We start from the raw sequence: 27,267 nt of genomic DNA on the forward strand, positions 1-27,267 counted from the left end.
TGGATAGTTTTTTCAATTCGTTTTTTTCCAGTGATTGACACAATGCTATGCTAAATATCTAGCATGGGTCTTGACTCAGCGCCGTCAGCAGTAACAAAGACGTATGGTGGTCGTGCCGATCGAACACAACACCCATGACTTTGCGTTCTGCCCCTGAACATGCTGCAGCAAGATTGATGTTATTGTTGTTTGGCCATGGTCTTGACACGACACTTTTGAGGTGCATGTCGAGGCCATGATGATGTTTGCTTTTGACATTGATGCTCGAAACCCTTTTGACATCGAACTCGGAATCCACTAGCCATCCGAACCCGCTTCATCTCCGATCAAAAGGGCAATGATGGGGGAACGCGAGCGGTTGGCTTGCATCAACCCCCTCATACACACACACGCATCATGGTCATTGTCGTCCTATTCTTCTTCACCAGCCTTCACCAAACTGTTTCCTTGCCCGTAGCACCACCCCAACACCACCATGTTCATCTAAACACTCTCAAGAGGAGCGGGCTCCTTGAAGTCGGTGCGCTCGACCTTCTGGCCGGCATCATCGGTGGAGCTCTCACCGTGGAGACCCAAGAGGGCACCGAGGTCGAACTTGGGAGCCTTGAGGAGCTTGACCTTGCGGATGTGGACGTTCTGCAGGGGGTAGATGCCCTGGGTGGACTTTTCAATCTCACGGCCAATGACCTCGGGGATGAGTTTGCCGGTGAGTTGGGCGAGGGTGCAGGTGGTTGCTTCGCGCTGGATGATCTCGGTCATCTTGCGACGGATGGCACGGATCTGGGATGAGGCAGCGTAGGTGGTCTTCTTGATCTGGTTGGGTCGGCGTTTGGTGAAGGCAATGGCGAACAGGCGGATCAGGTAGTCATCGGTGGTCTTGACCGTCACATTGGCCTCGATCAGGCTCTGCCACTTGCGCACCAGCGACCGCAGCTTGTCCGAGGTAAAGTCGAGACCGTGGAAGTTGGTCAACACGTTCTTGCCCTGCACTTCGTCCACCCGCAACTTGACCTTGCGGAAAGCGTGGTCCTCGTCTGTCTGCAAATCCGCCAACGACACTTCAAAGATTCGTCCCTTGAGGGCGTCGTTGGCTGACTTCAAACCAGTGGTTCGGTTCACGAGCGTCTTGCCCACACTACACGTAACCAAACTCGTTAGCCCTAATTCTTTACTCACTTGGCCCTCACGACAAGGACTGTCGTGCACACAGGGTGGTTCTCCTTACTCTCTGGTTTGGAATGTGCTTGGTGCCTTGATGTTGTACCAATCCTTGCGGGCAAAAGGATCCTGAGTTCTCTTCTTGAGGCCTTTCTTGCCTTTGGAAAGGCGCTTGTTTTTGCCGACAGCCATGCTGGTTGTAGCGGAGAGGAATCGAGTATGGGAGTGTGTGCCGCAGATATGATCGTAGGGATCCCGATATATCGACGGTCTTCAGGGGACTATGGTCGTCGGTGTGTTGTTGAAGGATCGACGATGAGTTCGAAGGTTATGAAGAATACCGACCTGCGATTCCTACAAGTGTGCCGGTCAGTGTGGGCAAAATTGGCAAGTCGCAGTTTGAAGTCTTGGCAGTGAGCACTTTGCTGTGTGGCAGATAGTCGATCACGTGATAAGATTGATCTCTTGAATTTCTGACCAGTGGGTCACAGAAATTACTTACGAATTGATCACGTGATACGCCTTTCATCCCGCCAGTCAAAAGAAGTGATTTAGCGGTGTTATCCCGCTTCCTATAGAAGAATCTTAATGGATGTCAGAACGGCTATTTGTGTCTCCTGTGGCACTGGCCAGACAAGAGTAAGTATGGATTCCGCGTCAAAGCAAAAGGGTAGGCACTGGGAACCATCGACATCATTTCTATCGGTCATGCTGAGCACGCGCACGAATGGGATACTCAAGCGGACATCTACCCTCAGGATTCTTTACTCCAGGCCATGTCATCTTGATTCATCTATACCGTCAAAGTCGTCATGTCGCCAGCCACTATGTCTTCAGATCCTTGAGCTTATCAGCCACTGCATCAGCCTTTGGTTTTGTTGTCTGCTTAGCCTTGGCCGAAGCTGAATCCTTGGGTAGGTCTTTTGTGTAGGGGATAACATCAGGAGTTCCAGGTGGCATGTACCTCCTCAGGACCTCGGGTACCTCAAAGCCATCCTCTCGTTGGTAGTTCTCCAGGATGCAGCAGAGGGTTCGCTCTGTGGCGCACAAGGTGCCGTTCAATGCGTGAACGTACGTCTTTCTTGAGTCGATGGCACCTTTCTTCTGACCGTAGCGGATCTCTAACTCTCGGGTCTGGTAATCGGTGCAGTTGGAGCACGAGACCAATTCTTTGTATTCACCCTGATAGGGGAACCAGGCTTCAAGGTCGTACTTCTTAGCAGCGGCATTGTTGAGTGCGCCTGAGACGATGACAACGACTCGATAGGGAAGGCCTAATGACTTGTAGAACTCTTCCGCTGTCGACTTCATGTCTTCGAGAGCCTGCCATGAATCTTCTGGTTTGACGAAGAGGAATTGTTCAATCTGCGAGTTTCGTGATGTTAGTTGTGCCTTCCTTTCCTCTCTCTCGTGGCATGGTGTCCATAATATCAAGACAACTCACCTTCTCAAACTGATGTATGCGATACAAGCCCCATGCATCTCTCCCGTGGGCACCTGCCTCCTTGCGGAAACAGGTTGAATAACCGGCAAACTTTTTGGGCAGCTCCTTCTCGGTCAACCATTCATCGGCATACATGGCCGACAAGGGCTGTTCCGAGGTTGCGATCAGATACTTGTCCTCGGCACCGCCGCCCTCGACGACCTTGTACAGCTCCTCGTCAAACTGTTCCAGTTGAGCGGTCTTGCCCATGTACTCGGCCTTCATGAAGTAAGGGGGCTGGATGGGATCGTAGTCTTTGCCGTATAGGAAATGCAGACCATAGTTGATGAGGGCCTGGTTCAGCAGGACACCCCATTTGCGCAGGAAGTAGCCACGGTGGCCGACCAACTTGACCCCACGTTCGCCGTCGTAGACCTCTGCCCTCGTCATGACTTCGTGATGTGAGAGGACGTCGCGTTTCTCGACCGTGACTCCTTCAGGTGCCCATTGTGCCACGACCTCATTGAAATCCTGCAAGGAGAGATGCCAGTCAGCGAACTAAATCTGTGTGGCCGTTCAAGCCTAGGTGCAAACTCACCTCGTTGTCATTGAGCGGCACCGACTCATGGACGTAGTTTCCAATCAGTTTGACCTTTCGGTCTCTGAGTTTCTCTTTCTCGGTGGCTTCTTCCTCCGCCTGCTTCTTCTCTTTCTCGAGATCCAACTTTTGCTGTAGAAGTTCTGATGCATCTTGTTTCTCCTGTGCAGAGCAAACGATGTGTCAGTTAGGCCTGAGACTCTTCGTGGATCGCCAATGAGGCGTCTCCAAGAAAAAATACCTTCTTCAACTTTCCAATCTCTTTCTGAACAGCATTGATCTTTGCGCCATACTGTTGAGCCTTGTAACGTGCTGGAGGGGAAATCAGAATGAGGTTCGCAGAAGAGGAGAGGAATGTTGCGGACTCTGGTAGGCGTCATTCCACAATGTGATGGCTTCGTCGACAATCTCCGCAGACGCATATCTTCTTTTCTGGCTGTCGATGACTTTCTTGGGATCTCCTCCTCTGGAAAAGCACACGGGCATTAGTGGGTTATAAGGTTGATGCTGGAGAGCCGTACCTTGATTCAATGAGGTCGTTTGGGTCGATCATGATGAGGACGGGGAATCAGAATGCGGGTGTGCGATGAGAAACGCGAGGAATCGGTCTCAGGGTATTTATCAGGTCGTGCTGAATATTGGTCGTGGTGATTGAGGCGGTCAGGTTGAACGATACAGAATTAATTGTTTGAAGAAATGCTGCCCCGCAAATTGCAGATGGTCGAGGCGCCACAGAACCCCTTATGATTCCGCATCAGGCTCGGAGCCTCGTGAGTCATGGTGACTACAATTGTCGAGCTTCAGCATTTTGAATCAATTACCATATCTATTCCGTATATAAAACATTTATTAGATGTCTCTATAAATGTAGTGGTGATAAGCAAGATGCATAAAATTATCGTGTATTGAAATCGACGCCATTAATTCGTAAAGTTGGTTGTTTACTACCATTTCTCGAAGAGGCTGACCTGAAGCCATCTTCCAAAAGCCACGATTCTTTTGTCGATTCGCGTGAAATAATCCGCCGCCCAAAGCACCACAAAGCTCATGAAGATGGAAATTGGGATATAGGGCCATCGTGACTCAGGAAATGTCGAATCCTTCCAAGGAGCCAACCATCCAAGATATAAAACCCATACCAATGTGTTGTGCATGGCGTAGATTCCAAACGACAACTCGCCTAGGTATAGAGAAATGTTCCATTTCAAGGGCTTCTGCAACGCTGGAGAGTATTCCAGTGCACCCACAGTCAGAATGGCACCGATACTCAGCCAGAAATGTTCCGCTCCGTCCTTGTAACTCGACGGAACCAGGAGAATCAGGTATTGGTAAGGAAAGGGTAGTTCCCCGCCCAGAATTTGTGGTTGGCTGAGAAAGATCAGACCAATAATGAAGATGAGGATAAAGCCGACCTGCCAGGCGATTGACTTTGTCCGGCTCTGTTTCGCTGCTTCCATACCATTCTCGCTCTGTGGGAGACTCAGCTGTTGTGCTTTTCCATAAGGTGTCCAGCTCATAGACAAGTCCACCACGAGCATGCCTCCGAGGAAGCAGGCAACATACAACGCCTGATAATAGAAGGCGATGAAGAGGGTGAAACAACAAAGAGCTATCCTCGATCTCGTCGCTAGTTTAGCGCACGCCGTTAGAAAGCCGAATAGGATGATACTGCCTCTAAACTCGACTGGGATCGTCCACATCTGGTCAAGATAAGCTGTTCGATAGACTCCTGGATACCACCAGCCAGCCACGTTGGCAAAGGGATTGCTGGCATATGCGGTATCACTGACCCAGTGCAGGAACTGTTGGATGATGGTGTCTTTTCTCAGCCCCGGCTGGCACCAGCCTGCATAGGTCATGATGGCGGTGAAAAATGTGGCTAAAGCTGTGGGGATGTATAGACGTAGGTATCTGCGGAAGGTTGAGGAGGCGAGGCAATCGATCAATCGCGTTGCCTGATGGTTCCGCATGTGTTGTATCATCTTGAAGCTCAACACGTAGCCGGAGATGACAAAGAAGAGGTCGACCATACCAGTTCCCGCGGAATATAATCTGATAATGGGCAGGGAGGCAAATCCCTCCGTTGGAAAGCCATACATCTGAGGAAAGCCTGTGGTTAGCCGCGACCATTTCTTATGAGAGGAGCATGATAGTGGAACGACTTACATGGCTGAAGAAGACTGCGCATGCGGCATATCCCCGCAGAGAATCCAACCATGCCGTTGAATGGAGATTTTCGTGGTCGTATTGCAAGCCATGGAGCTGCAAGTATCGAGGAAGGACGTTCTTCAGAGTGAAACACACCTTTCTCCACCTTGAAATCTCAGGATCGGTCTTTTTCTCGATATTGATGGTGGCATTGGTCGACGTTTGTTCGGAACTTCCGAATTCTTCAAGCAAAGGAATGGATTGCTCCATTGCGACGAAGTGTAATTGAGGAAGAACGCGCAGGGATTGGAAGAGTAGGGACACAGCAGCGATGCCAATGTTATGAAGAATAGTCCACTCTAATGACAAAGACTATGCACCAGGGTGAGCTCAAAAGATTGTTCTAGGCATATCCTAGCAGAGACACGAAGCAGACGAGGAAGTCATTACTGGACGAAAAAGAACAGAAGCAGAAGATGCAAATTGAAAAATGAAGTATGCAAACCGTGTCTTGAAAGGATCGAAAAAGAAGCTAGAACCACCTTCAGGGTTCAAGATATAGATTTGACAGCGTCCATGTCCATCAAGTGGCGAGCTTGAAACGATGTGTCGGGCGTCCAAGCACCTCCTATAGAATAGAGTAGCACGTAGTAAGTACTGTGGTGGGATTTGCTTGTGCTGCACGTCAGAGATGGACATGTCCATGACAGCAGATGGGGAGTCAAGGTGTCTTGGTCCGTTCTCGGTCATCGTAAGAGGAGAAATGAAAGGGCAAGAGACGAGCGTGCTTGTTTGTCGAGACACGAAGAATCATATTGGCCTTGTACAGTGGCTGAGTGATACTCTAGGTACTCCGTACAAACATGGCTTGTCGTGCCTACGGAGTAGTCATTGTTGGTGGGAGAGATGTTTGATCGACGACCCAGTTGACTTGGTCAGCAACGAGATGCCCCTGACTAGTCCGTACTAGGTTTAGATTCGGATGCCAATCCCATCTGATTGACACTCCAATATTCATCCCAGCTTTCAATCATGATTGATTGCCTCGTGCCCTCGTGCCTCTCATGTGAACGTATTATTGCTATGTACTTGGCCCCTCGCGCCTCTTGAGTCTCGATTCTCTCCGTCTGGGAATTGTTGATCGAAACACCAGAGATGCTGCGCAAACTACTTCGAACATGATCTTCGACAGTGGATCGGCCCAAGTAACGGGCTTCTGTCATGTCCTCTCTTGGTGATCTTGCCTGGTTTGTTTCTATGCCAATTAGGTTTGTACTTACTACGATTTACCTGCTGCCAGTCACAGCGTTGGGGGCCTGTGGTAAACTCACTGCATAACCGCTAGAGAAGGGCGGAGACACATCAACGGCTCAGCTGTATTTCATTAAGCTCTGGGGAGATGTTTGAAAGAACCTTCACATAAGTCTGACCTCGAACCAGTACTTTGCTCGTCAATACCATTTCAGAACGACAGTGTCTGACTACCTTTCCAACACATTTCAATTCCAGCAGATTGCGGTATTAGGAGCTTTGAACTGGCAGCGGACCAACGGTGGCGTCCCTTGAGACTGTTTGGCCATCTTATCGAGACAAAAGCATATTGTCACGAGAGTCCCTGAACTCTGGCTTGTGCCCAGCAACTGCTGCTCTCTTCATGTCTAGGGCTACTGGTGGTTGGAGAGATGGCTGGTGGCAGCACGTTCTTGTCGATATTGATGCGGAGAGCTCCTCAAATCCAACAAGCAGCCACGACGACAGGTCAACCATGCACAAGCCTGCGACTGTGGTTGTAACCTCCGATGTATGACCCTGTCCTGCGAGGCTGGCGGGCATACTATCATTCTCGATGGCTTGCACCTGTCGTCAGGAATTCCAAGGACATCACTCCTGAGACAGGAACTGGTCGTATTTTAGAAAGGTCATGTCCTGTTCTTGGCATGTATCAACATCTTGAATTAGTTTTCAGCTCTTTTACGACAGCCATAATGTCGTCTTCAAATTAAGTAGACTCGTGACATCAAAAATATACAGGTGGCATAACCCCCCACAAAATCCCTCCCTCTTCTCCCATTCTATCTTCACATGGAAGGTCTACAACAACACCAGCAATATAAACAATTCATCCCGCCCCAAGACTCCCCTAATGCAGCGATCGACTGATAAAACCTCCAAAGACGATTTCCTCCTCATCCAAATTGCCAACATGAGATCCTCCAATCACCCAATCGCCCATTCACCCATTCACCATTACTCGTGATACGTTACCTGACAGGTGGGCATGCAACGTCTCACATGACGACACATTTGCCTCCACCTGCCGGTTTGTCTGGCTCTTGAGACTTTTCAATCTCGGCAATCATCAGCTCAAAGGCTTTGGAGACGTTGGTATTATTGCGTGCGCTTGTCTCGATCCAACCACATTTGAGCTCTTGTCCCAACTGTTGACCTTCTTCGGCTGTGACTTTTCTCTGTCTACCTGAATCAACATCGCTCTTATTCCCGACGATCATGATGGGCACGGAATCGGCTCCCTAAAACAAACTCATTGTCAGTTGGGTGCGGCAAACAAGACTCTCGGGAACCCTACCAGATGATTGAGCAGTTTGTCCCTGATGATCCTGACCATCTCGAAAGATTGTCTGGAGGCAACAGAATATACAACCAGGTATCCATGAATCCCAATGTAGAGCTTAGAGTTCATCAGACTGTACTCGTCCTGTGGCAAAGGTCAGCCGTCCCTTCTTCAGCGATGTCCACGTGAGGCGTTCAAACCTGTCCCGCAGTATCGATGATCTCGGTAAGGAATGTCTGGTTCTTGTATACAATCTCATGGCTAAACGTGTTCTCGATCGTAGGATAGTAGCTTTCGACAAAGTGGCCTTCGCAGTACTGCACGGTGAGGGAGGACTTGCCTGCGACGCCGCGGTTAGCCATGACATGACGGTGGCGATTCCCCGCAATTGGGCTGGGGAATGAGGAACAAATGCAGACTCACCGACAGAGCGGCTTCCCAAGATGGCGATCTTGCGTTGCTTGACCGATGGAGCCATGGTCAACTGGCACTGAAATGAAGCGAGCGTGTCAAAAGGTCCTAAGCACGAGGTTGAGGCTCGCTCTGTAAAAAGTTTCCTGGCATCCGAGATCCTAGGCAGACCACGAATAAGGACAAGCGGGTGAGGGGCCTGATGGACGAGAGCGCGGTGGACCGGTACACGGACAAGGGAAGTCGGAACGGCTGGTAGGAATTTAGGCTTCGAGAGCCAGCAAATGGCAGCGTGTAGATGGAATAAATTGTATGTAATGAGAACCGGGAGGGATGACGGATGGGATGATGCGGGACCCAAACAAATAATAAATACAGTATACGAGAGATGGTCTGGAGCACATGCAAAACTTGGTCCCAAGGCCAATGCGGGCAGCCCAACAATAATGACGATGAGGATGTCGATGGTGTTTTGGACCAACTATCCAAACCTGTTGGACGAGATGGAATGCTGCGATGAATGACCTCTTGAACCTGGCACTGGCAAGAGCGACTGACGGTCCAAATCTAGGGCTCACCGACACTTTGAGAAGGTCCGAGCAATCCCATCCATCGCCCAAGGCCTCCGCCCTCCATTCTGCTTCCGTGATGATTCAAGCAACCAGAAAAAAAGTCCAACTTGTATGTAACCACCGGGTTTCGCTAGTCCGCACGCACCTTGCTGCCTTCCGGTCTGCGTTGCTGCTCTTATCCGGCCTGACCCCAGCACCTAATGCACACTGCATGGCCAATCGTCGTTAGCAAACCAGTACAGGAATTATATCATTTGCCCAATCGATGCCTCTAGAGTCAGTCTACCTCTACTTCGGCTATTAAATCAGCGAGCCAGCGAGCCAGCAACCGGAGGCAGTTGGGTCTGACCAGGGACTGTCAACTTCCCACCTCTCCATTGAAGTTCAATCAATGCTTGACCAACTCGGCGGACGTTTGGCTCATTCATACATACAGCATTTCGCCGGCTCGTGCACTCAATGTCATGTTCCGGTTCTGCATGCGGAAATTCTTATTCAACACCTCCGTCCGTTGCTCAATAACTAGCTGGGTTTCTATCCTAGAGGATGAAAATGCAGGGGTATCTGGTCTATTCAAAATAAAGGCGATGCCGCTGTAGCCAGAATTAAATCACCATCTCCAATCGCCCCACTCCAATGACATCGTGCATGGTCGATATGTGTCCCCATATGGTCGTTTGTTGGATAAGTCGTGTCTCCGTCATAAGCTCTGCATTCGGACCGCGTCGTAAATGTCGGTCAGCATCCTTGAAAATCCACTAGACGTCTCATCCGTCTCCCCCGTCTCTGCTTCGACCTGCCTCCAAGACTTCAGAAAAGTTTCTACTGCAAGAAACAAGTCGCTCAATCCTTGACCTCTTGTGGTTCGAACGATCAGGTCCCGAGCATTGGCATTGAGGCACAAAGCACACAACAGCATCGAAAGATAACCCAGTGGGACGACTAGGTGCGTGTGCTCTATGGTGGTGGCCTATGGTTTCTGGTTAGAAGTTATTCCTCATGTCGACATGAATTGCTCTCACCTCGGAAGCTCTCTCGAAGCAACTGTTAAACACTTCGACCATTCCTTCAACCAGACTTCTTCCGTTGTCTGACAATTCGAGCATTCTTTGTCGAGGCCGGTCTGAACTGGCGGCGAAGTTGAGCAAACATCCCAGCGCCAGAATCACTGTGTCCAGCCGTTGACTTGCGGGGTCCGACTCGGAAGGAATGGACATCGCCAGGCGGATGAAGTGGTCCTCCACGATTGTGTACATGGTTCCGATGAGGCCCCCCTCGGACAGCGCATTGCACACGTCTGATCGGTCATTGCTCAGACTGATGATGAACTTCAGGCACACCTGCGCAATGTGCGGATGATCTTCACCTGCCCACTGGACGATACCAGCTGTGGCATCACGGAGTTGTGTCAAAAATTTGGTTGTGGCAAGAAGTCGCGACAAGTCGGGATTCAAACTGACGATCTCTAATATTGAGAAACAAGTACGCATGCTTTCGACAACGTGTTCTTCCGTTGGACCTCGACGCAGAACGTCCCAGCTTGTTGAAATTACTGAGACCAGCTCCCGAAGAATAGACTGCGGCAACGCTGGGGCGTCTCCAAGCTGTCTCATTCTTCTCACGGTATTTTCTAGAGTGACCAAGTATAGGTGACCGGTGGAGGAAGCCGCAAGGTTCATCGCGGCGGATCTTTTGTCGTCAAAGTCGCAGATTTCCCTCACCAATAACTTAGATAGATTCTGACTGCGGTCTTTCGCCAACTTGGTGAGAGATTGATTACTCGTTGCCAGATAAGGCGGTAATCGACATATTGCGTCCAGAATCTGAGGTAGTGTCCTTGGGGACACGTGGTGGGCAGAAGTCATGATCTGGAAGACCAAGATCATCAAAGTTGACGAGACATCATCAAGATCTGGTCGTGCTGAATCAGTCACACGACTGACGTTGTCGGATTCTTGGAACTGGAGCAAAAATGCTAGGTCGCTTAATTTGCCAGCAAGTTGCATCAAGGCAGGGATCCGTAGTGCCTTCGAACTTGACTGGATGTCGCCAAGGAGCTCGAGCAAGTCATTGTCGAACCTTGAGATTGCTCCACCCCGGCGTAGCTCATGAATGCTCTTCTGAGCGGGAAGGTCAGTTTCGTCGATATCATCCTGGTCAAGCTCCAGTTGGGACGCAACGCTGGTAAATGATGTAGCATGTGATAGATCACGTTGGGAAGAACGCTGACTATGCGAAATCTGAGGGTTTTCGAGGCCATCCATCGTGTCACTCAAGTGCGAGCGTTGTCTGGCATATGTCGAACGTATTCGGCCAGATTTGGGGCCTGCACCAACTCCATTGGGGATAGGCTGGCTGGAACTTCCTTCCACGGGCAGTGAACGCGGCGGAGAGAGTTTGTCTAAATTGTGTACCGTTGGCATGGAGTCATCTATTATGGAGGAAGAATCAGGCGTATTGGACAATGTAATCGGCTCAGATTTGGCCAGGCGCGGCGGGTCCAACCGATCAATCAGTCGCCTCCGAGGTTTGCGAGGAGTAGGACTGACGGAGCTGTCATCAGTCATGTCCTCATCGGCGGATATTTGCTCAGACAAAGAAAGATGAGCTTCAGGTGTCAGACTCAGAGCAGTCAATTGTAGATCGCTTGGACTCGGAGCGTTCACTGGATTTAGTGTGCTAGGAGGTCTCTTCCGCTTTGGGGTCGTGGGTCGTGAAAGACGCGAGGAGGAAGAATCCTCTGAGATCTGATCAAATAGATTTAACCCAGAAGGTACAGCTGCAGGCTTGTTCACGGGAGCCTTAGCGATGGTCGTCTTGGGGGGCTGACGTTTGGAAGTCATGGCTATTTTGTGAAGATCGGCCCTGGAGGAGGCGGTCCTCTGGCTGACATCTATACGCTGCATTCCTTTTGAAGCGTGGGTAGGTTTGTTATTGTCTGAAGAGTGAGTAGCAGATTTGCCTGCTCGAGAGGTGCTCTTCTTCGACTGCAGAGGGACAACCTTCCTCCGTTTCACTGCCAGTGCATGCTGGGTGCCTAGATTGCCTTCTTCATCAGACGATTGGATATCAAACAGAGACGCATCGGTCTGGTCGACTGGCGAAAAGGACGAGGAGCGGGAAGAGATAGACGCCGAATCGGATGAAGGTTTCATGCTTAATGAGGACGCTGTCCCATGTTTGACAGTACTGGGTTGTGGTATTGATTTGCCTGTGGCAAGAGCAGGCTTTGAAGTGGTTGAGAGCCGCTCTGCAGGAGTTGTACTTGAACTGGATGACGAGAATTGTGTGACTGCGCTCTGACTTGAAGGGAAGGCATTCGACGAGGCAACATCAAAGATATCATGGACGAGAACTTTGCGCTGGCTCTTGCCATATGTGTTTATTTTGCGACGCTGCACAGGAAAATCCATGGTGGGCCGGAGAAGAGGATGGGAGAGCGACGTCTATTGGAGGTGAAGCCGGATTGTCGTAGAGAGGAGTAGTTCCGTCTTTTGGTAACGGAAGAGCATGATGAGATGCAATGCGCCGGCTGATGGGGACGTGTCAAGCGTTGGCTATTGAATATAAAATGAAGAAAATCAGCTCGGGGTGCGGCTTTATATGTAGTCGGGACTAGACGCTCATGTGGAGGACATGTGGTTCTGGAATTGAAGTGAGAATAGATTTATGACTGAGACCAAAAGTGGTTGTAACTTGGATGTTTTGAAGTTGAGATGGCAGCCGCAGACGCAAACGGTGACAGTCTCCAATAATAATAATAATCTCCGTTGCACCTACCATAACTGTAAAAGTAGAGAAAAGTGCAGGGGCGTGAGTTGGCACTGCAGGCACCGTGGATGCACGTGGATTGAACCAGCGGGGGTGGCGGAGGAACAGCCCAGCCCCAATAGTTTTCCATGCTTGCTGCTTTCAGGGCGCCTGCCTTTTACTCTCCCGCAAACAATGACATTGAGTACTAGGTACTATGACCAAGTTTTCTGGATGACTACATCCACATACATGCCTCTAGGCTGTTACATACCTACATATATAGATACACAAGCAGGTTTCCAAATCGCGTGATCCGTGACAGTGCATCTGTAACAGTGCGCACCAACTACCAACACAACGACAGTACCAGTATCCAACAATGCACTATCAAATAAAGTCAATTCGAAACGACTTACTTGAGTTGCGTATAGGTGCTGTTAACAACGAAGAGGAACTGAAGACACCTCATTGGGCTAGCGAAAGACCATAACTTGTTAAAGGTACCAGAGTCAGCCCCCTCGGCCCATTGGAGCGTCTTAAGGAGTGTCTGGACCGCCCATAACTTTTAGTCGGGATCGGTATTTGCTCTAGGTCCAATAGGCACCTCATGGTAGGCCGAGGGGCCAGAGGCATGTGCAGGAAAGCTCATCATACGTCCCTCCCTCACCCCTCGGCCCCTCCACAGATGGCTTGGCTGTGAATGTTACTCTATACCACCATCATGGTGGAGATCTTCACCAGCAAGCACAAATCCACCCGTATCGACCAAAAACTCGTAACTTACAATCCTCCCTGCACCTAGACCATACACTACACGATTTTCAGCAAAGTTCTCATTCTTGAATGATGCTGTAGAGCTTGCAGAGCCAGACGACTTGAATCTAAAATACCACCCCTTCCTTTCTTTACCCCTCTTGATCCTTCTCACTCCCCGCTCCAACCAACCTCACGCGAGCACCCGAATTTAGGCTCTGCTGCACGCATCCGCACACACACACACACACACACACAGCTCTCAACCCCTGCTCCTCGCCGCCGATTTGAGGCAAGATGGCTAGCAACAAGGCCACCGCCAACCTCCGCTCCAACGGTGTTCAGTCGCCCGCTCTGGGTGTAGGGCCATCTTATCGTCCTGCGGAAGAGAGGCCGACGGCCACGGTGTCGAGAGATGTACCTCAACAAAATGTCCATATTCTGCCTCAGACGCCGCAGCTGATTGCACTTTTGACCATGATCCGAGACAAAGACACCGAAAGAGCCGATTTTATCTTCTACTCGAACCGGATCATCCGTCTCCTGGTGGAGGAGGGCCTCAACCATCTACCAGTTGTGACACATACGGTGACCTCACCCGTCGGAAAAGATTATGTCGGGGTCAAGTTCCAGGGCAAGATCTGCGGCGTGTCGATCATGCGAGCCGGCGAGTCCATGGAGGAAGGTCTCCGTGAGTGCTGCCGGAGCGTGCGAATCGGCAAGATCCTCATCCAGCGCAACGAGGAAACCAGCAAACCCAAACTTTTCTACGACAAACTTCCCCCTGACATCAAAGACCGTTGGGTGCTTTTGCTTGATCCCATGCTAGCCACTGGTGGTAGTGCTATCATGGCCGTCGAGGTCTTGAAGAGCAAGGGCGTCCCCGAGGACCGCATCCTGTTTCTCAACCTGATTGCGAGTCCTCAAGGTATCGAGAATTTTGCCAACCAAGTGCCCAAGGTTCGTGTCATTACTGCCTTCGTCGACCAAGGCCTGGACGATCACAAGTAAGTCACATTTCTTGCACAATGCTGGTGGACCTGCTAACCTCTCTTAGTTATATTGTTCCTGGCCTGGGCGACTTCGGCGATCGTTTCTATACCGTCTGATTGGTGGGACTCGGTCATGCCACGCACAACAGTTGTGCAGTAAATGCCACTGAAAGTGGTGGTATCTAGATTGCAGACAGATCCATACACCCAAATGGGGTTCACATGTCGCCACAACGAAGGCGACCATATTGGAAAGGATACATCTGGCCAGGGCAAGGTCGCCCTGCACGGAACAAAGTTTCATAGCTCATTATTGATCGTGGCATGGGTGTGTTGGTTGATGGGAGATAGCCTGTAATTTGTGGGAGTATATCATACCTAACCCCCCCCCCCCCCCTCACGCCGGGTCTTGATGTTTTAAAAGACTGGTACCTTACTAAGGAGCTTTCTTTCTCCACAACTCCTGCATATATGATACGGGGACCAATGCCTTTGACTTGTTGAAACCCTCGCCCATGAATTTTTGTGAACCTGGATATTAATAGAGTCTGCCAACTCTCGAGGGCTGTAGCCGGCTGTTGAATTTCTCGGTCTATTTCCTGGCCCTTTTATGCTTTTCCAAAACCAAGTATCCGGCCGACGTTGCTAAGATTCGTGCATCATTGTGCCTAGCGTCTCATCGCCACGTCGTCCGTCGGTGGCTTTGGCTCTAGTACAAAATCCTGGTGACGACCTTCTCCTTCAACCCTTCCAACTCGCGATAGAGCTGGGCAACCTCACTCTCACGCACATTACTAATATCCGCCATAAGGTAGGCAATGTCACCTCTTGAATCGGACATCTGTTTGTCAACGTTGTGGTCGCCAAGGATCTCGTTGACACGTCTCAGGACACCAGGCACGTTGTGATGGATGAAGATGACACGAGCGTGGTCGGGTTCGTCCATGGTGAGACTTCTGAGGGTGACTTCGGGCATGTTGACTGCGCCAACAGTGACACCTTCGTTGACATAGCGGACCAAGGCCTCGGCAACTTCAATACCGATGGCGGACTGCGCCTCCTCGGTCGAGCCGCCGATGTGGGGTGTAAGGATAATGTTCTTGAGGTTGCGGAGGTCTGTCGCCCAGGGGTTGAGGTCGTTGGTGAAGTAGTCGCCATTGCCAGCCGGTTCTTGGGGGTAGACATCCAAGGCAGCACCTGCAATTTTCCCGGTGCGCATAGCCGCGATCAAGGCTGGGATGTCAACCACAGATCCCCGCGAGGCATTGATCAGGTAGGATCCTTGCTTCATGGCTTCAAGTTGAGGCGCTCCGATTAGGTTCTTCGTCTCGGGTAGCTCGGGTACGTGGCACGTCACAAAATCGGCCCGCTCCAAAAGGCCATCAAGTGTGGGAATCTGTCGTGCTGATCCCATGGCCATCAAATTGACCACATCATGGTAAATGACGTTCATGCCCATGCTCTCCGCCAGGACTGAGAGCTGCGAGCCTATGTGTCCATATCCGATTATGCCCAGTGTTTTGCCACGGATTTCCCAACACTTATTTGAGACTTTATTCCATGTTCCTGCGTGCAACTCGCTGCTTCGATCTGTCATCTGACGCGCTAGAGCAATGATCTCCCCGATGACGAGTTCGGCGACGGAGCGTGAATTGGAGAAGGGCGAATTGAAAACACAGATGCCATGTGTGGCCGCATATGCCAAGTCGACTTGGTTGGTACCGATGCAGAAACAGCCCACGACAATGAGGTTCTTTGCGTGGGAGAGGACACGGGCGGAGAGTTTGGTTTTTGAGCGGATCCCCAAAACATGGACGTCCCTGCAGGAAGGTCAGTTCAAAGAGTCAAGGAAAAAAGGGAATGTTCAACGGCATACTTGATCTTCTCGATAAGCTGGTCCTCAGGTAGCGAGCTTTTCAAGGATTCGACCTGATAGCCTTGATTTGTCAAGATGTCCTTGCCTGTCTGGTTGACATTTTCAAGCAGAAGAATCTTGATATCCTCCTCCCTGAATGGTTTTAGATGCTTCGGTGTACCCTGTGTTGTGTTGCGGCGTAGGGTAGGTGATGTGCCTTCAATGCTGGTGGAGAATCGGCGCGAATTAAAAGAGTCGTTGGGAGAGGTTGAGAAGGAGAGACTGCGCGAGACTTCGCGTTGAAGACGGGCACCATTGTTCTGGATTGTGAGAGCAGGCGTAGCCATATTGGATGAAGGTGATCGAACAAAATGCTATGGGTATATTCTACCTGAAGGTGGACTTTGTGACTCTTTAATAAATGGATGCTAAGTGAGATATGAGTCGATATTAGTCGCAGACGGGTAAAAAAAAGTTGCATGGAGAATGTCCCCGCCTTGCCGGCCCCTCGACCAGCAGGCAAAAGCTTGTGTAGAGACAAATTATGACGCAGCGGAGCAGGGGCCGGACTCTACCAATCAGGCTGGCCAGGAATGCCTGGTGGGTACAACAGAAGCCTCGGGAGCTTCGTCGCATTGGACCAATCCAGACGAGCCAGGCGAAGGCGTCATCAGCCTTGCTAGCAGCCTTGTCACATGTGCAAACTTCATCTCGTCTCATCTTCACCTCTGTTTCCATGTCCATGTCCAGCTCAGGAGACCTTCTCCACCCTCAACAACCCCAAATGCTCAACTATAACGAAGTATTCATCACATCAGACCAGACGGGCGAGTGTATGCAACTTGCATGGTCTAAGTTTATTTCAGGCCGACTTCGGGATGAGCACCGTACCTTGGTACCTAACATCCAGCCACGATTCTGGAGCCATCTTTCAATTTCGTCTGAGTTGTCATCCATTTCATCCAATGTTATATCTCGTCATATCTCATCACTGCCGTGCTTCGTGTGTGACCTCATTAGATTTCCATCGCATGGTCCGCCCCTTCTGCCATGCGTTGGTGTTTCAACCCTTCCACCTTTTCGAGCTCTTCCTTCGGCACTTCCTCGCGGATAACCCAACTCATCACTCTCCAGATTCCTGTGAACAGCTCCTTCCTCTGATCAACATCGAATACATCGTACCACCGACTGCGTTTCATGTACAGCATGTGTCGTTGTGGTTGTTCTGTCGTCTCCATAACAGGTGGATCGCCTTTGTCCATGGCTTTGCCAGTCTCCAGCCACTCGACATAGTCTTGATGGATCAACAACTCCAGTAAACACACGTGGTGATTTACCGAGGACAGCATGTAAATATTGTCCCATCCATCACTGCCGTGTTGCTGGTTCGGCTTTCCGATCCGGCGGTATATCACCTTCTCATCCCATGTTGATGCATTGGGGCGTATTTTGGTCCATTCTTGGAACCATTTTCGCCGCAGTGGCTGTGTATACATCAGTCTCCTGCCATCCTTGTACTCCACGTTGTCTGCACTTTTGCCCCCGTTGGGATCGCTTCGTTTTTTCTTTTTTGGACGCTCATTAGCTAGTAACGCTTGGGACATGATATCTTCCGGTTTTAGATTCTTCAAATCTGCTGCAGTGGCAGCCTCCATCTGGCGTTCTTGTTCAGCTGCCGCTTCGCGTTTCTCTTTCTGTAATCGAGCCTCTTCTGGACTCCAGCTAGGGTCATCCTCTTCAAAGACTTCGTTGGCTAGTTGGCCCCATCGAGTCTCCCCTCCGCCCCATCGCGGCTTGCATGCCCACCATTGATCTGGCCGGGCGCCTTTTGGCACTTCCTTCCCTTCGCGGCCACGTTGCTTTGCGAGTGACAACATACATCCAAGTTCTCGGAAGAAATCGTATTTTTCGCCCAAAAAATCACTGGCAGGGTTCAGGAGGCCCTCTCGAGATTTGAATCTCACTTCCGATCGTGCATGAACCGCCAGTATAGGCCCTTCTACTATTCTTGCCCTTGCAAGTTTCATTTCTGAAGGCACTTTGGCAACGCAAAAGTTGTAAAATACCGAGGGAACATTTGTTGTCCAAATGCGGAGCCTTTCCTTTCCACTGATCTCGAAGTCGCGGCAGTTGAACTTGTGCACAATCATCTTCAGTAGGCTCCTGACCATGGACACTCTGGTTCCTGAACTCATCTGCTCTCCGTTGCCGAGCCGCTGTCCCTTGTAAACATGCTTAAGTTTCGGGCGCGTCGGAATGTCCATTACTTCAGGCGGCGGAGAAAGGTGAAGAGATGGTTCCACTGTAGACATACCCGGCTGCTGTGGAGTGGATCCTGCTTCAGCCGTCTCAAGGGCATTTACAATTCCTCCAGATGTGGTGGTGGTTATCTGCTGCTCAACCTTCACTCGAATCTCTTCTGCAGAACTCGAGTCTTGGTTTTCAGCATCCTTGGCTTCGACCTCATAGTACTGGTCCTTGCTGTCGTCCCAATATCGACTCATATCCTCCAAGTGAATGAAGAAATTTCTCGAGTATGCAAGTCGCGGTTTAGTTTTCCCTTCGAGTGGCGGGAGTCGAAGAATCTCACGATAGGCATCCTCATTTGCAGTATCGAGCTCGGACAGCATCGGATCGAGGTCACTGTCATAAAGAAACGGCCGTGATCGGAAAAGGTCCTCCGGGACAAATTGCTCGAGACCAACCTCTTCCTCGACGTGTACGTTGAGCTGCGCGAGATCCGAATCCTGAATATCAAACGGCCGCTTGATCGTGGCGAGATGCTTACACAGTGTCTTGATATGATTTTCGCTCAGCGGGCTCCCGCATATCGGGGGAGTGTAGCAAGGGAATTCTAAAGGAATTGGCCTCGCAGGAGGATTGCGTTCCTTTTCTGCCAGTGACTCTGTAGATGACCCTGCAAATAACAAACCACCAATGTTAGTGTCATATACGCTATGCTGGACGACTGAACTAGTCGACCCTGTCCTTCCATGAATGAGAAGACAGAGTAGGGGATAGAAAACATATTGTCAGCGTGGCTGGGAAACACATCGATATCGGCCAAGTCGGACAAGTCTTATTTGGACGGAACACCGTCACCACGCAGCATAGAGAGAAAGCCAATATTATTGAAGCAGATACCAATGATCATTCGTGACTCAAACCACACAAGTTGTGATGTGATGATAAGGCGACAATTAGGCAAGAAAAGAAAAGCACAGCCCACGAGAGGAAGTCGTGGCTTACCTGCGCCGCTCCAGAGCGAGCCCCCTCCAAACATCTCGACTACAGATCGGTTGTCAGTCAAGCAAAGTCCAAGAGCGTTGGTGGAATCTCTGGCTCAAGCGGAGAGTTGATGTTATCGGGAAGGTCTGGGGCCCTCGGCCCTTCGTGAGATTAACTTCTGTGCGCTGGACAGGAGCGGTGCGTGGTGCCTTGACTAATGCAAGGCGCCAAAGTCAACAAGGAAAAAAGAGAATGTGCGAGGCTGATGTAAAGCAAGCGACTTAGACCAAGAACGATATATATTTTGAATCTTGGGAGAAGTCTTAAATGCCATTGGCATGTCAAAAGCAAACTGAAGGCGAAGATGTGGTTATGCTTAGGGTCCCTTAGAACAGTAGCAAACATTTGGTATCTGGAGAGAGAGCGGGCCCCTCGGCCCCTCACAAGACACTTGCACTTCTGGGAAGCATGTACTACTTACTAGTACGCTTGGGTTTTTTGTCGCTTGAAGAAGGCCTCCAAGTCTAGCAGCAACAAAAGTCGGGGGAGTTGGCAGCCCGGACTAAGTAAGTTAGTACAAGAAATGGAAGATCACTGCAGGATCTTGCATTTGTAACGCTGGCCATGCATGCGGTCAACCCAAGTGGGCGACAAGGTCTTCGTGGCCTCCAGCATCGACTAGGTCTCAAGGTAATGAGGTGACAATTGGGCCGGTATTCCGTTTCAATGATATTTCCAGTCACCACTGGCAACTTGCCAGCAATCCCGTCCAGGAAACTACCTATATCGATCTCACTGGGGACACTTGACACTGCAAGTCTGGTACACGGACGAGAAAGTGTTTGTGGGCACTGGTCCAAATCATGTCACGTTCTAAGGAATATTGACCTCAACTCTTGCAATGGAAACAACTACTATTTCTGAAAGATGACACATGGTCGCCTTTCCATTGATGTCTTTTGATTGCGCCTGTCTGAAATCATGACCGCTTGTCAAGTCGTTTGTGCGGAAAAACCCTAGGATGTAAGCGCCCTTGCATGAGCCATTGGATGTGGCATGAGGATGCAAATCTGGTGGGAGAGGAATTGCACACGCCTTGCAAGGACATGCTATTCTGGTTGTCTCATGCCATGTGGGAGCATCGGAAAAACCCACGCCCGTCATCTCATTTATTCGGCCTTGGTGTCATCGGCATCCTCACCCAGCAAAGCCCTCTGCTTGGTTTGCTGGCGTTCTTGTCTCCTCTCACGGGCAGCCTTGGTCTTCGCACGGCGGGCGTCCATCTCTTCCTTGAGGATTCTCTCACGTTGTTTCTCGGCCTTAGCCTTGTGGATCTGCATGATATCAGTAAACTTTCTAGTACAACGTAGCAAACAAACATACATGTTCGACCAAAGCACGCTTGTGCTTGAAGGTGTTACCCTTGCTGAGCTGGTAAAGCTCGTGGTAAAGGTGTTTGTCGATCTTGCCGGCGGCACGGTACTTGACGAGCAAGCGTCGGAGAACCCGCAGACGTCTCATCCATAGGACTTGGCTACACATCATAGCGTGTCAATTCAGGTATCCTTTCCATCACAATCCAAACACAAAATCATCGTACCTTGGCATTCGAGCGTCTGATGTACCCTTTCTCTTACCGAATCCACGGTGTCTGCCAATCCGTCGAGCGGCGTTGAGTTCTCGGGCACGAGCTCTGGAGTGGACGGCCACGGGCTTGCGGATGATCAAGCCATCACTGATCAGCTTTCGGATGGTCTGTCGAGAGTTCGCATTGGCAACTTCGGAGATTTCGCTGGGATCGATCCAGATCTTGCGCTTGCCAGCCCCGAGAACCGATGCGGCGAGGCGCTTCTGGGTTCGTAGGTTCGACCTTGATAAGTGAAAAGTCAGTCAAGGGTTTTTCACGCATGCAAGCCGGTCGTGTCATGGTCGCTCGTTGACTTCAATGACAGAGGACAAGTGCAAAGAGGCCCTGGGACATCATCTAGAAAGGGGATTTGACTTACATCTTGTTTCGATGGCGACGGTGACAACTTGTAAGTGTTTTGAACAATCGGTGCTTCGAAAGTGCAAAGGTTCCGAGATGTGTGTGGTCGCAGCTTGGCATTTGTTTCACGTGACTCATTGCACCTCCTGTCCAGATTTTGTTTCTGACAGTTGTGTTGGTGCGTTACGACTCCCACGACTCCCCTCCCCCTCACCTAGATCACATGACTTAGTTCGCTCCAACGACACTCCCTAGGTTTCCAGCCAAACATCTCTGTAGAGACACAGATAGATATTATTGTACCAAGCCGACTTTATTGAGGATTTCGTATGAAGACAGCATATTCCTTGACTACCCCGTTTCGAACCGGTACTTCCACATTTTACACACGTACCCAACCTTTACATAATGCATAGTAATTGTCAACTCCCTATCTTGAATCGCTGACGGCAAGATTGAGCTGGGGCTGATTACATCAAGGGATCTGATGATAACGCCATCCCACGTCAACTGAGATCGATGGAGTTTGAACGAGTGTCAAGTCCGAGTGTTTACTTCGACATAAGGGAGAATCACGGAGCGAATTTGTGCGATTATCAATAGAGCTTTTGTTTATCTGACATGTCATCAATGGAGCCACGATTAGGGAAGCAAAAGCCACCTGTGACGACGCACCATTCCAGCCGAGGATCTCCTAGGGTCCGGAGAAAGATTGTCGCAGCCTCTGTGGAATAGTCGGTCCTTGCTGTAAAGCATGGAACTCGTCCAATTCTTGCTTTCGGATCATCACGGTCGAGAGAACATCGCCATGGTCGCCCAAGTCCGCCAATCCATTTCATCCTAAAATCATAGTCCATCCACTGCGTATATCATCTGTCGTACACAAAACGAAAAATCGAAACTTCTAAACCAAAGTCCGACCACAAAGTCGGAGCCAGACAAGTAGATCGTCATTTCACCGTGTGCAAGCGCTTTCAGGTAACAATCGTGTCATAAAGTCGTTATAAGTCGGGGAGCAAACAATGCAACGCTTGTTCCGTTCGTCAGTTCTTGATCTCTTTTCAGCTATAGTCGTCGTAATGTCGTAATTGCTTTTGAATAAGTCATGTGGCGGTATCGTTAATTGTCGATGGAAATGTGGTCCCCACTTCCCGATCCCTAGCGCACAGACAAAGTCGGCTCAAAAGGGACGAACAGCAGTAGTTCATCGCTGCCCTCCAGTTTTGATGGCTTGCATGTGGGCGGTCGAATTGAGAGGCATCCCGAACGCTTCTGGGCGTCCCAGCTTTCGTCGCTTCGAGTCATAGCCATCGTAATCTCGGCTCCCTGGGCGATCTTGGTCATCATCTTCTCTTCCTCGTTTTGCAGAAGTTAGCGTGGCCGGGTGTCCGGCGTTGGGATATGCTGGGTAGCCATCCGCAGGTCCAGTGCCCACTGGGGTTCGAGATCCCATGACGCTATACAGATTGCTTGAGCCAGGTCGAGGTGGAGTGTGGTAGTCTGGGGTCCATTGAGGCTGGCCTGGAGGTAGCGTTCGAGGGGTAGCATGACCGGACCCGTTCTGGTGGGGAGAGCCAGAAAGCTCGGGTGACAAATGAGAGTGTTCAGGCGCAGTAGAATATCCATATTGACTACGATTGGAGGTGTATCCTGAAGCAGTGGCGCTCATATAGCCACTGTCAGAATGATCATTCTCATGCTGAGCAGGGTGGCCTTGAGCAGTGACATGTGAATACGCATCAGGTTTGTGGTCATGCCCATCACCAGCCGCACCTGCGTTACCTGGGGCGGTTGGGGGTCCCATATCGGACTTGCCATAGCCGGCCGGGGGCATTGAATGGCCATATCGACTCCCATCTGGGTGTTGAGCAAAACCCGTCTGTGAACTCGGCGTAGTACTGTAGTAATGCTTGGAATCGTAACCAGCCTGAGTTTGATACTGTTGCATTCCCTGAGTTCCGTTTCCTGGTGGTGTAGTTGCTGGAGTAGTTGGCATGGATCGAGCATTGATGCCAGTATCAATGGACAGAGGCTGCGGGCCGGTCGCTCCATTCGAAATATTCTGATTGCCCCAGTCATAGGAGGTTCCTTGGTTACTCATACCCATGACGCTGGAGGCGCTAGTTGGGGGAGTAGGAAAGGTGTGCGCACGATCGATCCCAGGCCGTCCAGCATTAGGATGTGGAGCGATGGAATGTGGCGTGGGAGGCCCTTGCGCTCCGCCTTGCATTGAATGATGATGGTGAAGTGAAGGCGTCTGCGCAGCTTGAGCCGGGCGACCAGCATCCACACTATCCAACCGGCGTCTCTCAGCTGCTGAGGCAGCAACAGCATTGGTTCGTGGAGCATTCTCTGGGTTATACAGTAAGCCACCAATGTTGTGAACGAAGAGCGGATACAGTTGATCCGTTATCTTCTCCTTATTGGCGAAGTCGAGAGCACGTTCGAATGGGATCCTGAGCGGGTCAGTATGTATGAAGGAGTAGGGAGTTGGAAACGTACCAAACACCCTTCAAATGCATAGGGCCAATCTTGACCACATGGCGTGTCTTCTCTGCCTTGAGAATACCATCACGGCGGCCTCGAGTCATGCCAGCAACGTTGAGAAGTTTGGTACCGTTGATGAAATGATTGTCTAGATGAGTGAGCCAGGGAGATCAATAACTGAAAATCACAAACGTACCTTCGCGACGTGCTACACAAACACCCCTCGCCTCCACCTGGAAACAGAGACTGCCCTCATCTTCCCACAGAGTGGCCGTGACACGTGGTTTCGACCCTGGAGGAGCAACCTGTCCCGTAGTATCAAAGGTTGAGGGCTGTGGGTAAGCTTGACTTGGAGTGGGTATATTAGGAGTCTGGGGCAAAGAATAGTGCTGTGGGCTTGGAGTAATCATAGCTGGGAAGCGGTCAGTTCCGGTCGTCATGGGCATTCTTGAAGAGTACCTACCAGGAAGGGACAGGTTTTGTGGTTGGATCTGCTGTCCAACGGGCCCGTTGGTAGACTGCGGAGAGGTCACGCCGTTGGTGTAGGCATAGCTGCCGTATGTCTGAGGTTGGCCATAATGTTGCGAAGCCGGAGGAATGACAGGTGGCTGTTGATACTGCTGATAATGACCTATCGGAGCGGGTGCGGAATGCGAATATGACGGACCAGACGATATGTGTGACCCGGGGTGCATGTCCATGTAAGACTGTGTCTGATTCATCTTGACGTGAGGATAGTTCGATTCCGAAGTTGCTGAGCGAGATTGGCAACCGGTGGTGGACTAGCAAGGTGCCAGGAAGAAAGGACAATGCCGCCTTGAGAAGCCTTGCAATCGTGCTCTTCACTTTGTCGATCCGCCTTTTCAAGCTGCTGCAAGCCACTGCCCAATAATTCGACGATCTCCACCGAGCAAAATTAATAAGTCTTGCTTCAGAGGTCCGGCTGGTTCTGGACCTGGCAAGGTATAGCAGAATTGAACCTTATGTACCCTGCGGAACTTGAGAGGCTAGACAAGCTGGAGCACACAGGCACACAATGTACAGGCTGTTGCTTCTGTTGCTTTGGGATTTCGTGAGACCTGGGCGTTGGGAGGTCGGAAGGAGTCTATGTTCAATCAAACAGGCTGCTCAGCTAAGAGGTGTCTGTCGATATTGAGAGAGAATCATAAACCGTATCGGGACAGGCTCAAAGGCAGAAACAAGTCTATCAACGTTTCGTTGAGCTTGATATCTCTGTATTCTGCTGGGGGTCCTGAACCGATCGCCTGAGCTGCGCAGGAAAAAGTCGACAATGGAGAGAATCGTCGATAGCCCGCCAACTATCAGCATTGAATATTAGCATTGATTTTTTTTCTCTTCGCAAGACGCAGACATGGGGAAGGTGCGTTGGGATCAGCACGAAGGGAGGAGGTGCCAGTCACAAAGATGTGGACAGGCCATTGGAAGTTTCAACTCTGAACGGCTCCCAGTGCGAGGAGCTGCAAGTGGTACGTACCTGTAAGGTAGAAAGACGTCAGTAAAGCAACCAGAAATCAACAACGTGGTGACGCGCACTCTAGGCCATAGTCTGAGTGCCTGATGATGTGCCGTGGACGATAGGATTGGAGACAGACGCACAAGGTCAACGAAGATCTGGAGAAAGAGGCAACGAGGTTGAGCAGAGATGCAGGAATGCAGGCAAGGTGGGAGAACGGTGCGCAGTAGCCGAGCGGGAACAGGAAGAGGGTGCATTAGAGCACAGAGGTAGAAAGCCAGAAGAAGCCGCTTAAGCCTTGAGAGAGGATAGAGACTGGGTCCGAGGGATTACCCACCAGGCCAACCCACCAGCCCTTTCAGCCATCCACTGGCCGCCAACACTACCCACCGCCCACGGCGATGCGATCCCCAGCGTGCCGCAATTCGTCGAGTTACGAGCCACGAAAGAGTCAACGGGACCCACGGGCTCCTACCACGGCCAGGCGCAGACTTCCAATCGTATCATGAATGGCTGGGATTCTTCTTGGGGGCCCCCCATGCGGCAAGCTCTTGAGTTTTGCAGAGTTTCAATCGCACGGTATGTGGTTTACCACATGCTCTGATGGCGAGAAGCCCAAGAGCGATCTACGATGACTATGACATTGTGTACGTACGGTAGTGGTAGTATTGGTAAGACTGCTGGACTCAACATTACTCGTCGGTCAAGGGAGCAGGACGGGATAGACAATGAAGAGCATGGGGAAGAGAATGTTGTGCGGGATGTGGAGGTCACGGACTTTGGGCCTACGGACAAGGGTAGACCAGGGAAAACTGAATCCCAGTGTGCAAACGATACAGCACGGCCTTAACGCCTAGCAATGGCTTGGTAGGCAAGTAAGTCGGGGCTAGTCAGAGGAGTCGGAGGACGGCGGTTGTGCTGATGGCAAGGAGGCAGGACTTTCGGCCACACTCCTGGACAAGCCCGCAAGCCTCTGACTTGTTTCTGGGTCCATGGTCTAGCTACCGTGGCTCCCTAACCTCATCCTTGGTGAATTGGCATGGTCGGGTAAGCCGAACTTGTGTCAAGATAACTGTTGGAATTTAACGAGGCGTAGGCGTTGAGCCAGGAAACAACGATGCGGACCAGGGAAGGTCCGAAAAGAGATCAACGACTCTGTCCGGGCATGTTGTTCTCTTGGTCATGGAGTACCAGGTTCGTTGTTTGGGTTGCTGGGAGTGGGCGAGTGGGCGAGTGGGCGGGTGGGATCTGTCAGGGTCTCTGGGTCTCCCAAGGTGTCCTAGGCTCAAACCGGACCTGCAAAGGCCATTGCGAAAAAAGAACCATGGCGTCGCCAAACTTTCAACCTTCCCACCGCCCCAGCCCAGCCCCTACGGTTGGCCTTTGGCCCACTGCTGAGCACCAAGTGGCAGCCAATTGGGCGCTGTTCCAAGCCACAAAGCCTGACTAGCCACCCAGCTTAACTAAATCCTCCCGTACCGCCGATGCCTATCAATGTCTTATCAGGATCCAGCCCCCAACCACCAGGGCTCCAACGGCCCTCCGAGGAAAGAAGCGAGGAAGCCCACACATTCTTTTGAGACACACATCCTCGCTCCTCGGTCCTTGCCAGAAAAAAACCTTGGACGATTGCGGACTGGTGAGGATGGTTTTCGCGAGTGACGGTATGCGTACCATTCCTTCTCCATATCTCCAGGAGTGGATTAGAACTACGCGGGCCTTGATCTGCTCCATATCTCGCTCGCCTCTGCTAGGATTGAATTACTACTCGACTTTTGTCCGGCACGCAAGTGTCACGTTAGGTCTGGTGCCATGATCCAGCCACATCGCCTCTGTATCTTTCAGGTCATGGCTGA

At 50.8% G+C, this 27,267-nt stretch overlaps 10 protein-coding genes across 11 annotated transcripts; 1 reads left to right on the top strand and 9 right to left on the bottom strand.

Moving 5' to 3' along the window:
* Positions 1-4: 4 nt before the first annotated feature.
* Positions 5-1,508, bottom strand: PV10_05537 (40S ribosomal protein S1). The gene is made up of 2 exons (XM_016370218.1): positions 1,226-1,508; positions 5-1,135 (listed from the first exon to the last, which is right to left on the bottom strand). Exons 1-2 carry the CDS (start codon positions 1,348-1,350, stop codon positions 484-486), a joined length of 777 nt encoding a protein of 258 aa, XP_016222511.1. The 5' UTR covers positions 1,351-1,508; the 3' UTR covers positions 5-483.
* A 173-nt stretch (positions 1,509-1,681) lies between these two features.
* On the bottom strand, positions 1,682-3,873 carry PV10_05538 (serine-tRNA ligase). Its single transcript, XM_016370219.1, has 6 exons — positions 3,701-3,873; positions 3,545-3,645; positions 3,421-3,491; positions 3,180-3,341; positions 2,603-3,112; positions 1,682-2,523 (listed from the first exon to the last, which is right to left on the bottom strand). Exons 1-6 carry the CDS (start codon positions 3,730-3,732, stop codon positions 1,984-1,986), a joined length of 1,416 nt encoding a protein of 471 aa, XP_016222512.1. The 5' UTR covers positions 3,733-3,873; the 3' UTR covers positions 1,682-1,983.
* A 177-nt stretch (positions 3,874-4,050) lies between these two features.
* PV10_05539 (uncharacterized protein) lies at positions 4,051-5,624 on the bottom strand. Its single transcript, XM_016370220.1, has 2 exons — positions 5,346-5,624; positions 4,051-5,278 (listed from the first exon to the last, which is right to left on the bottom strand). Exons 1-2 carry the CDS (start codon positions 5,595-5,597, stop codon positions 4,124-4,126), a joined length of 1,407 nt encoding a protein of 468 aa, XP_016222513.1. The 5' UTR covers positions 5,598-5,624; the 3' UTR covers positions 4,051-4,123.
* Positions 5,625-7,261: 1,637 nt separating this feature from the next.
* PV10_05540 (uncharacterized protein) lies at positions 7,262-8,833 on the bottom strand. Its single transcript, XM_016370221.1, has 4 exons — positions 8,323-8,833; positions 8,100-8,239; positions 7,915-8,043; positions 7,262-7,858 (listed from the first exon to the last, which is right to left on the bottom strand). The coding sequence occupies exons 1-4, from the start codon at positions 8,375-8,377 to the stop codon at positions 7,616-7,618; spliced, it is 567 nt and encodes a 188-aa protein (XP_016222514.1). The 5' UTR covers positions 8,378-8,833; the 3' UTR covers positions 7,262-7,615.
* Positions 8,834-9,352: 519 nt separating this feature from the next.
* Positions 9,353-12,516, bottom strand: PV10_05541 (uncharacterized protein). The gene is made up of 2 exons (XM_016370222.1): positions 9,905-12,516; positions 9,353-9,852 (listed from the first exon to the last, which is right to left on the bottom strand). Exons 1-2 carry the CDS (start codon positions 12,293-12,295, stop codon positions 9,583-9,585), a joined length of 2,661 nt encoding a protein of 886 aa, XP_016222515.1. The 5' UTR covers positions 12,296-12,516; the 3' UTR covers positions 9,353-9,582.
* Positions 12,517-13,390: 874 nt separating this feature from the next.
* PV10_05542 (uracil phosphoribosyltransferase) lies at positions 13,391-14,769 on the top strand. The gene is made up of 2 exons (XM_016370223.1): positions 13,391-14,395; positions 14,446-14,769. The coding sequence occupies exons 1-2, from the start codon at positions 13,686-13,688 to the stop codon at positions 14,495-14,497; spliced, it is 762 nt and encodes a 253-aa protein (XP_016222516.1). The 5' UTR covers positions 13,391-13,685; the 3' UTR covers positions 14,498-14,769.
* Positions 14,770-14,774: 5 nt separating this feature from the next.
* Positions 14,775-16,679, bottom strand: PV10_05543 (phosphoglycerate dehydrogenase). Its single transcript, XM_016370224.1, has 2 exons — positions 16,257-16,679; positions 14,775-16,200 (listed from the first exon to the last, which is right to left on the bottom strand). The coding sequence occupies exons 1-2, from the start codon at positions 16,580-16,582 to the stop codon at positions 15,090-15,092; spliced, it is 1,437 nt and encodes a 478-aa protein (XP_016222517.1). The 5' UTR covers positions 16,583-16,679; the 3' UTR covers positions 14,775-15,089.
* A 452-nt stretch (positions 16,680-17,131) lies between these two features.
* Positions 17,132-19,518, bottom strand: PV10_05544 (uncharacterized protein; the record flags this gene model as incomplete). The annotated part of the gene is made up of 2 exons (XM_016370225.1): positions 17,132-19,152; positions 19,485-19,518. The coding sequence occupies 2 exons, from the start codon at positions 19,516-19,518 to the stop codon at positions 17,252-17,254; spliced, it is 1,935 nt and encodes a 644-aa protein (XP_016222518.1). The 3' UTR covers positions 17,132-17,251.
* A 792-nt stretch (positions 19,519-20,310) lies between these two features.
* On the bottom strand, positions 20,311-21,570 carry PV10_05545 (uncharacterized protein; the record flags this gene model as incomplete). Its single annotated transcript, XM_016370226.1, has 4 exons — positions 20,311-20,797; positions 20,847-20,997; positions 21,064-21,333; positions 21,470-21,570. The coding sequence occupies 4 exons, from the start codon at positions 21,568-21,570 to the stop codon at positions 20,633-20,635; spliced, it is 687 nt and encodes a 228-aa protein (XP_016222519.1). The 3' UTR covers positions 20,311-20,632.
* Positions 21,571-22,015: 445 nt separating this feature from the next.
* PV10_05546 lies at positions 22,016-25,654 on the bottom strand. Of its 2 annotated transcripts, none has more exons than XM_016370227.1 (5): positions 25,492-25,654; positions 24,401-25,432; positions 24,134-24,349; positions 23,953-24,085; positions 22,016-23,906 (listed from the first exon to the last, which is right to left on the bottom strand). In XM_016370227.1, the coding sequence occupies exons 2-5, from the start codon at positions 24,657-24,659 to the stop codon at positions 22,655-22,657; spliced, it is 1,860 nt and encodes a 619-aa protein (XP_016222520.1). In that variant the 5' UTR covers positions 24,660-25,432; positions 25,492-25,654; the 3' UTR covers positions 22,016-22,654. The 2 variants fall into 2 exon arrangements, with proteins under 2 accessions (XP_016222520.1, XP_016222521.1); XM_016370228.1 differs by having other exon boundaries at positions 24,401-25,256; positions 25,433-25,654.
* Positions 25,655-27,267: the final 1,613 nt, after the last annotated feature.

Source organism: Exophiala mesophila (genome assembly GCF_000836275.1).
Source record: "Exophiala mesophila strain CBS 40295 unplaced genomic scaffold supercont1.4, whole genome shotgun sequence".
NCBI lineage: Eukaryota > Fungi > Ascomycota > Eurotiomycetes > Chaetothyriales > Herpotrichiellaceae > Exophiala > Exophiala mesophila.

Coding starts and splice junctions, on each gene's coding strand:
- PV10_05540 (XM_016370221.1), bottom strand. CDS start 8,377: ATGGCTCCATCGGTCAAGCAACGCAAGATCGCCATCTTGGGAAGCCGC. Junction 8,240..8,322: donor CTTGGGAAGCCGCTCTGTCG/GTGAGTCTGCAT, acceptor GCGGCGTCGCAG/GCAAGTCCTCCCTCACCGTG. Junction 7,859..7,914: donor ACAAACTGCTCAATCATCTG/GTAGGGTTCCCG, acceptor AGTTTGTTTTAG/GGAGCCGATTCCGTGCCCAT.
- PV10_05537 (XM_016370218.1), bottom strand. CDS start 1,350: ATGGCTGTCGGCAAAAACAAGCGCCTTTCCAAAGGCAAGAAAGGCCTC. Junction 1,136..1,225: donor AGCACATTCCAAACCAGAGA/GTAAGGAGAACC, acceptor GGTTACGTGTAG/TGTGGGCAAGACGCTCGTGA.
- PV10_05541 (XM_016370222.1), bottom strand. CDS start 12,295: ATGGATTTTCCTGTGCAGCGTCGCAAAATAAACACATATGGCAAGAGC. Junction 9,853..9,904: donor GCTTCGAGAGAGCTTCCGAG/GTGAGAGCAATT, acceptor CAGAAACCATAG/GCCACCACCATAGAGCACAC.
- PV10_05543 (XM_016370224.1), bottom strand. CDS start 16,582: ATGGCTACGCCTGCTCTCACAATCCAGAACAATGGTGCCCGTCTTCAA. Junction 16,201..16,256: donor CAGCTTATCGAGAAGATCAA/GTATGCCGTTGA, acceptor ACCTTCCTGCAG/GGACGTCCATGTTTTGGGGA.
- PV10_05546 (XM_016370227.1), bottom strand. CDS start 24,659: ATGAATCAGACACAGTCTTACATGGACATGCACCCCGGGTCACACATA. Junction 24,350..24,400: donor ACAAAACCTGTCCCTTCCTG/GTAGGTACTCTT, acceptor ACCGCTTCCCAG/CTATGATTACTCCAAGCCCA. Junction 24,086..24,133: donor TTGTGTAGCACGTCGCGAAG/GTACGTTTGTGA, acceptor TCACTCATCTAG/ACAATCATTTCATCAACGGT.
- PV10_05538 (XM_016370219.1), bottom strand. CDS start 3,732: ATGATCGACCCAAACGACCTCATTGAATCAAG. Junction 3,646..3,700: donor AACGACCTCATTGAATCAAG/GTACGGCTCTCC, acceptor GTGCTTTTCCAG/AGGAGGAGATCCCAAGAAAG. Junction 2,524..2,602: donor GCATACATCAGTTTGAGAAG/GTGAGTTGTCTT, acceptor CGAAACTCGCAG/ATTGAACAATTCCTCTTCGT.
- PV10_05539 (XM_016370220.1), bottom strand. CDS start 5,597: ATGGAGCAATCCATTCCTTTGCTTGAAGAATTCGGAAGTTCCGAACAA. Junction 5,279..5,345: donor GCGCAGTCTTCTTCAGCCAT/GTAAGTCGTTCC, acceptor GGCTTTCCTCAG/ATGTATGGCTTTCCAACGGA.
- PV10_05542 (XM_016370223.1), top strand. CDS start 13,686: ATGGCTAGCAACAAGGCCACCGCCAACCTCCGCTCCAACGGTGTTCAG. Junction 14,396..14,445: donor CAAGGCCTGGACGATCACAA/GTAAGTCACATT, acceptor AACCTCTCTTAG/TTATATTGTTCCTGGCCTGG.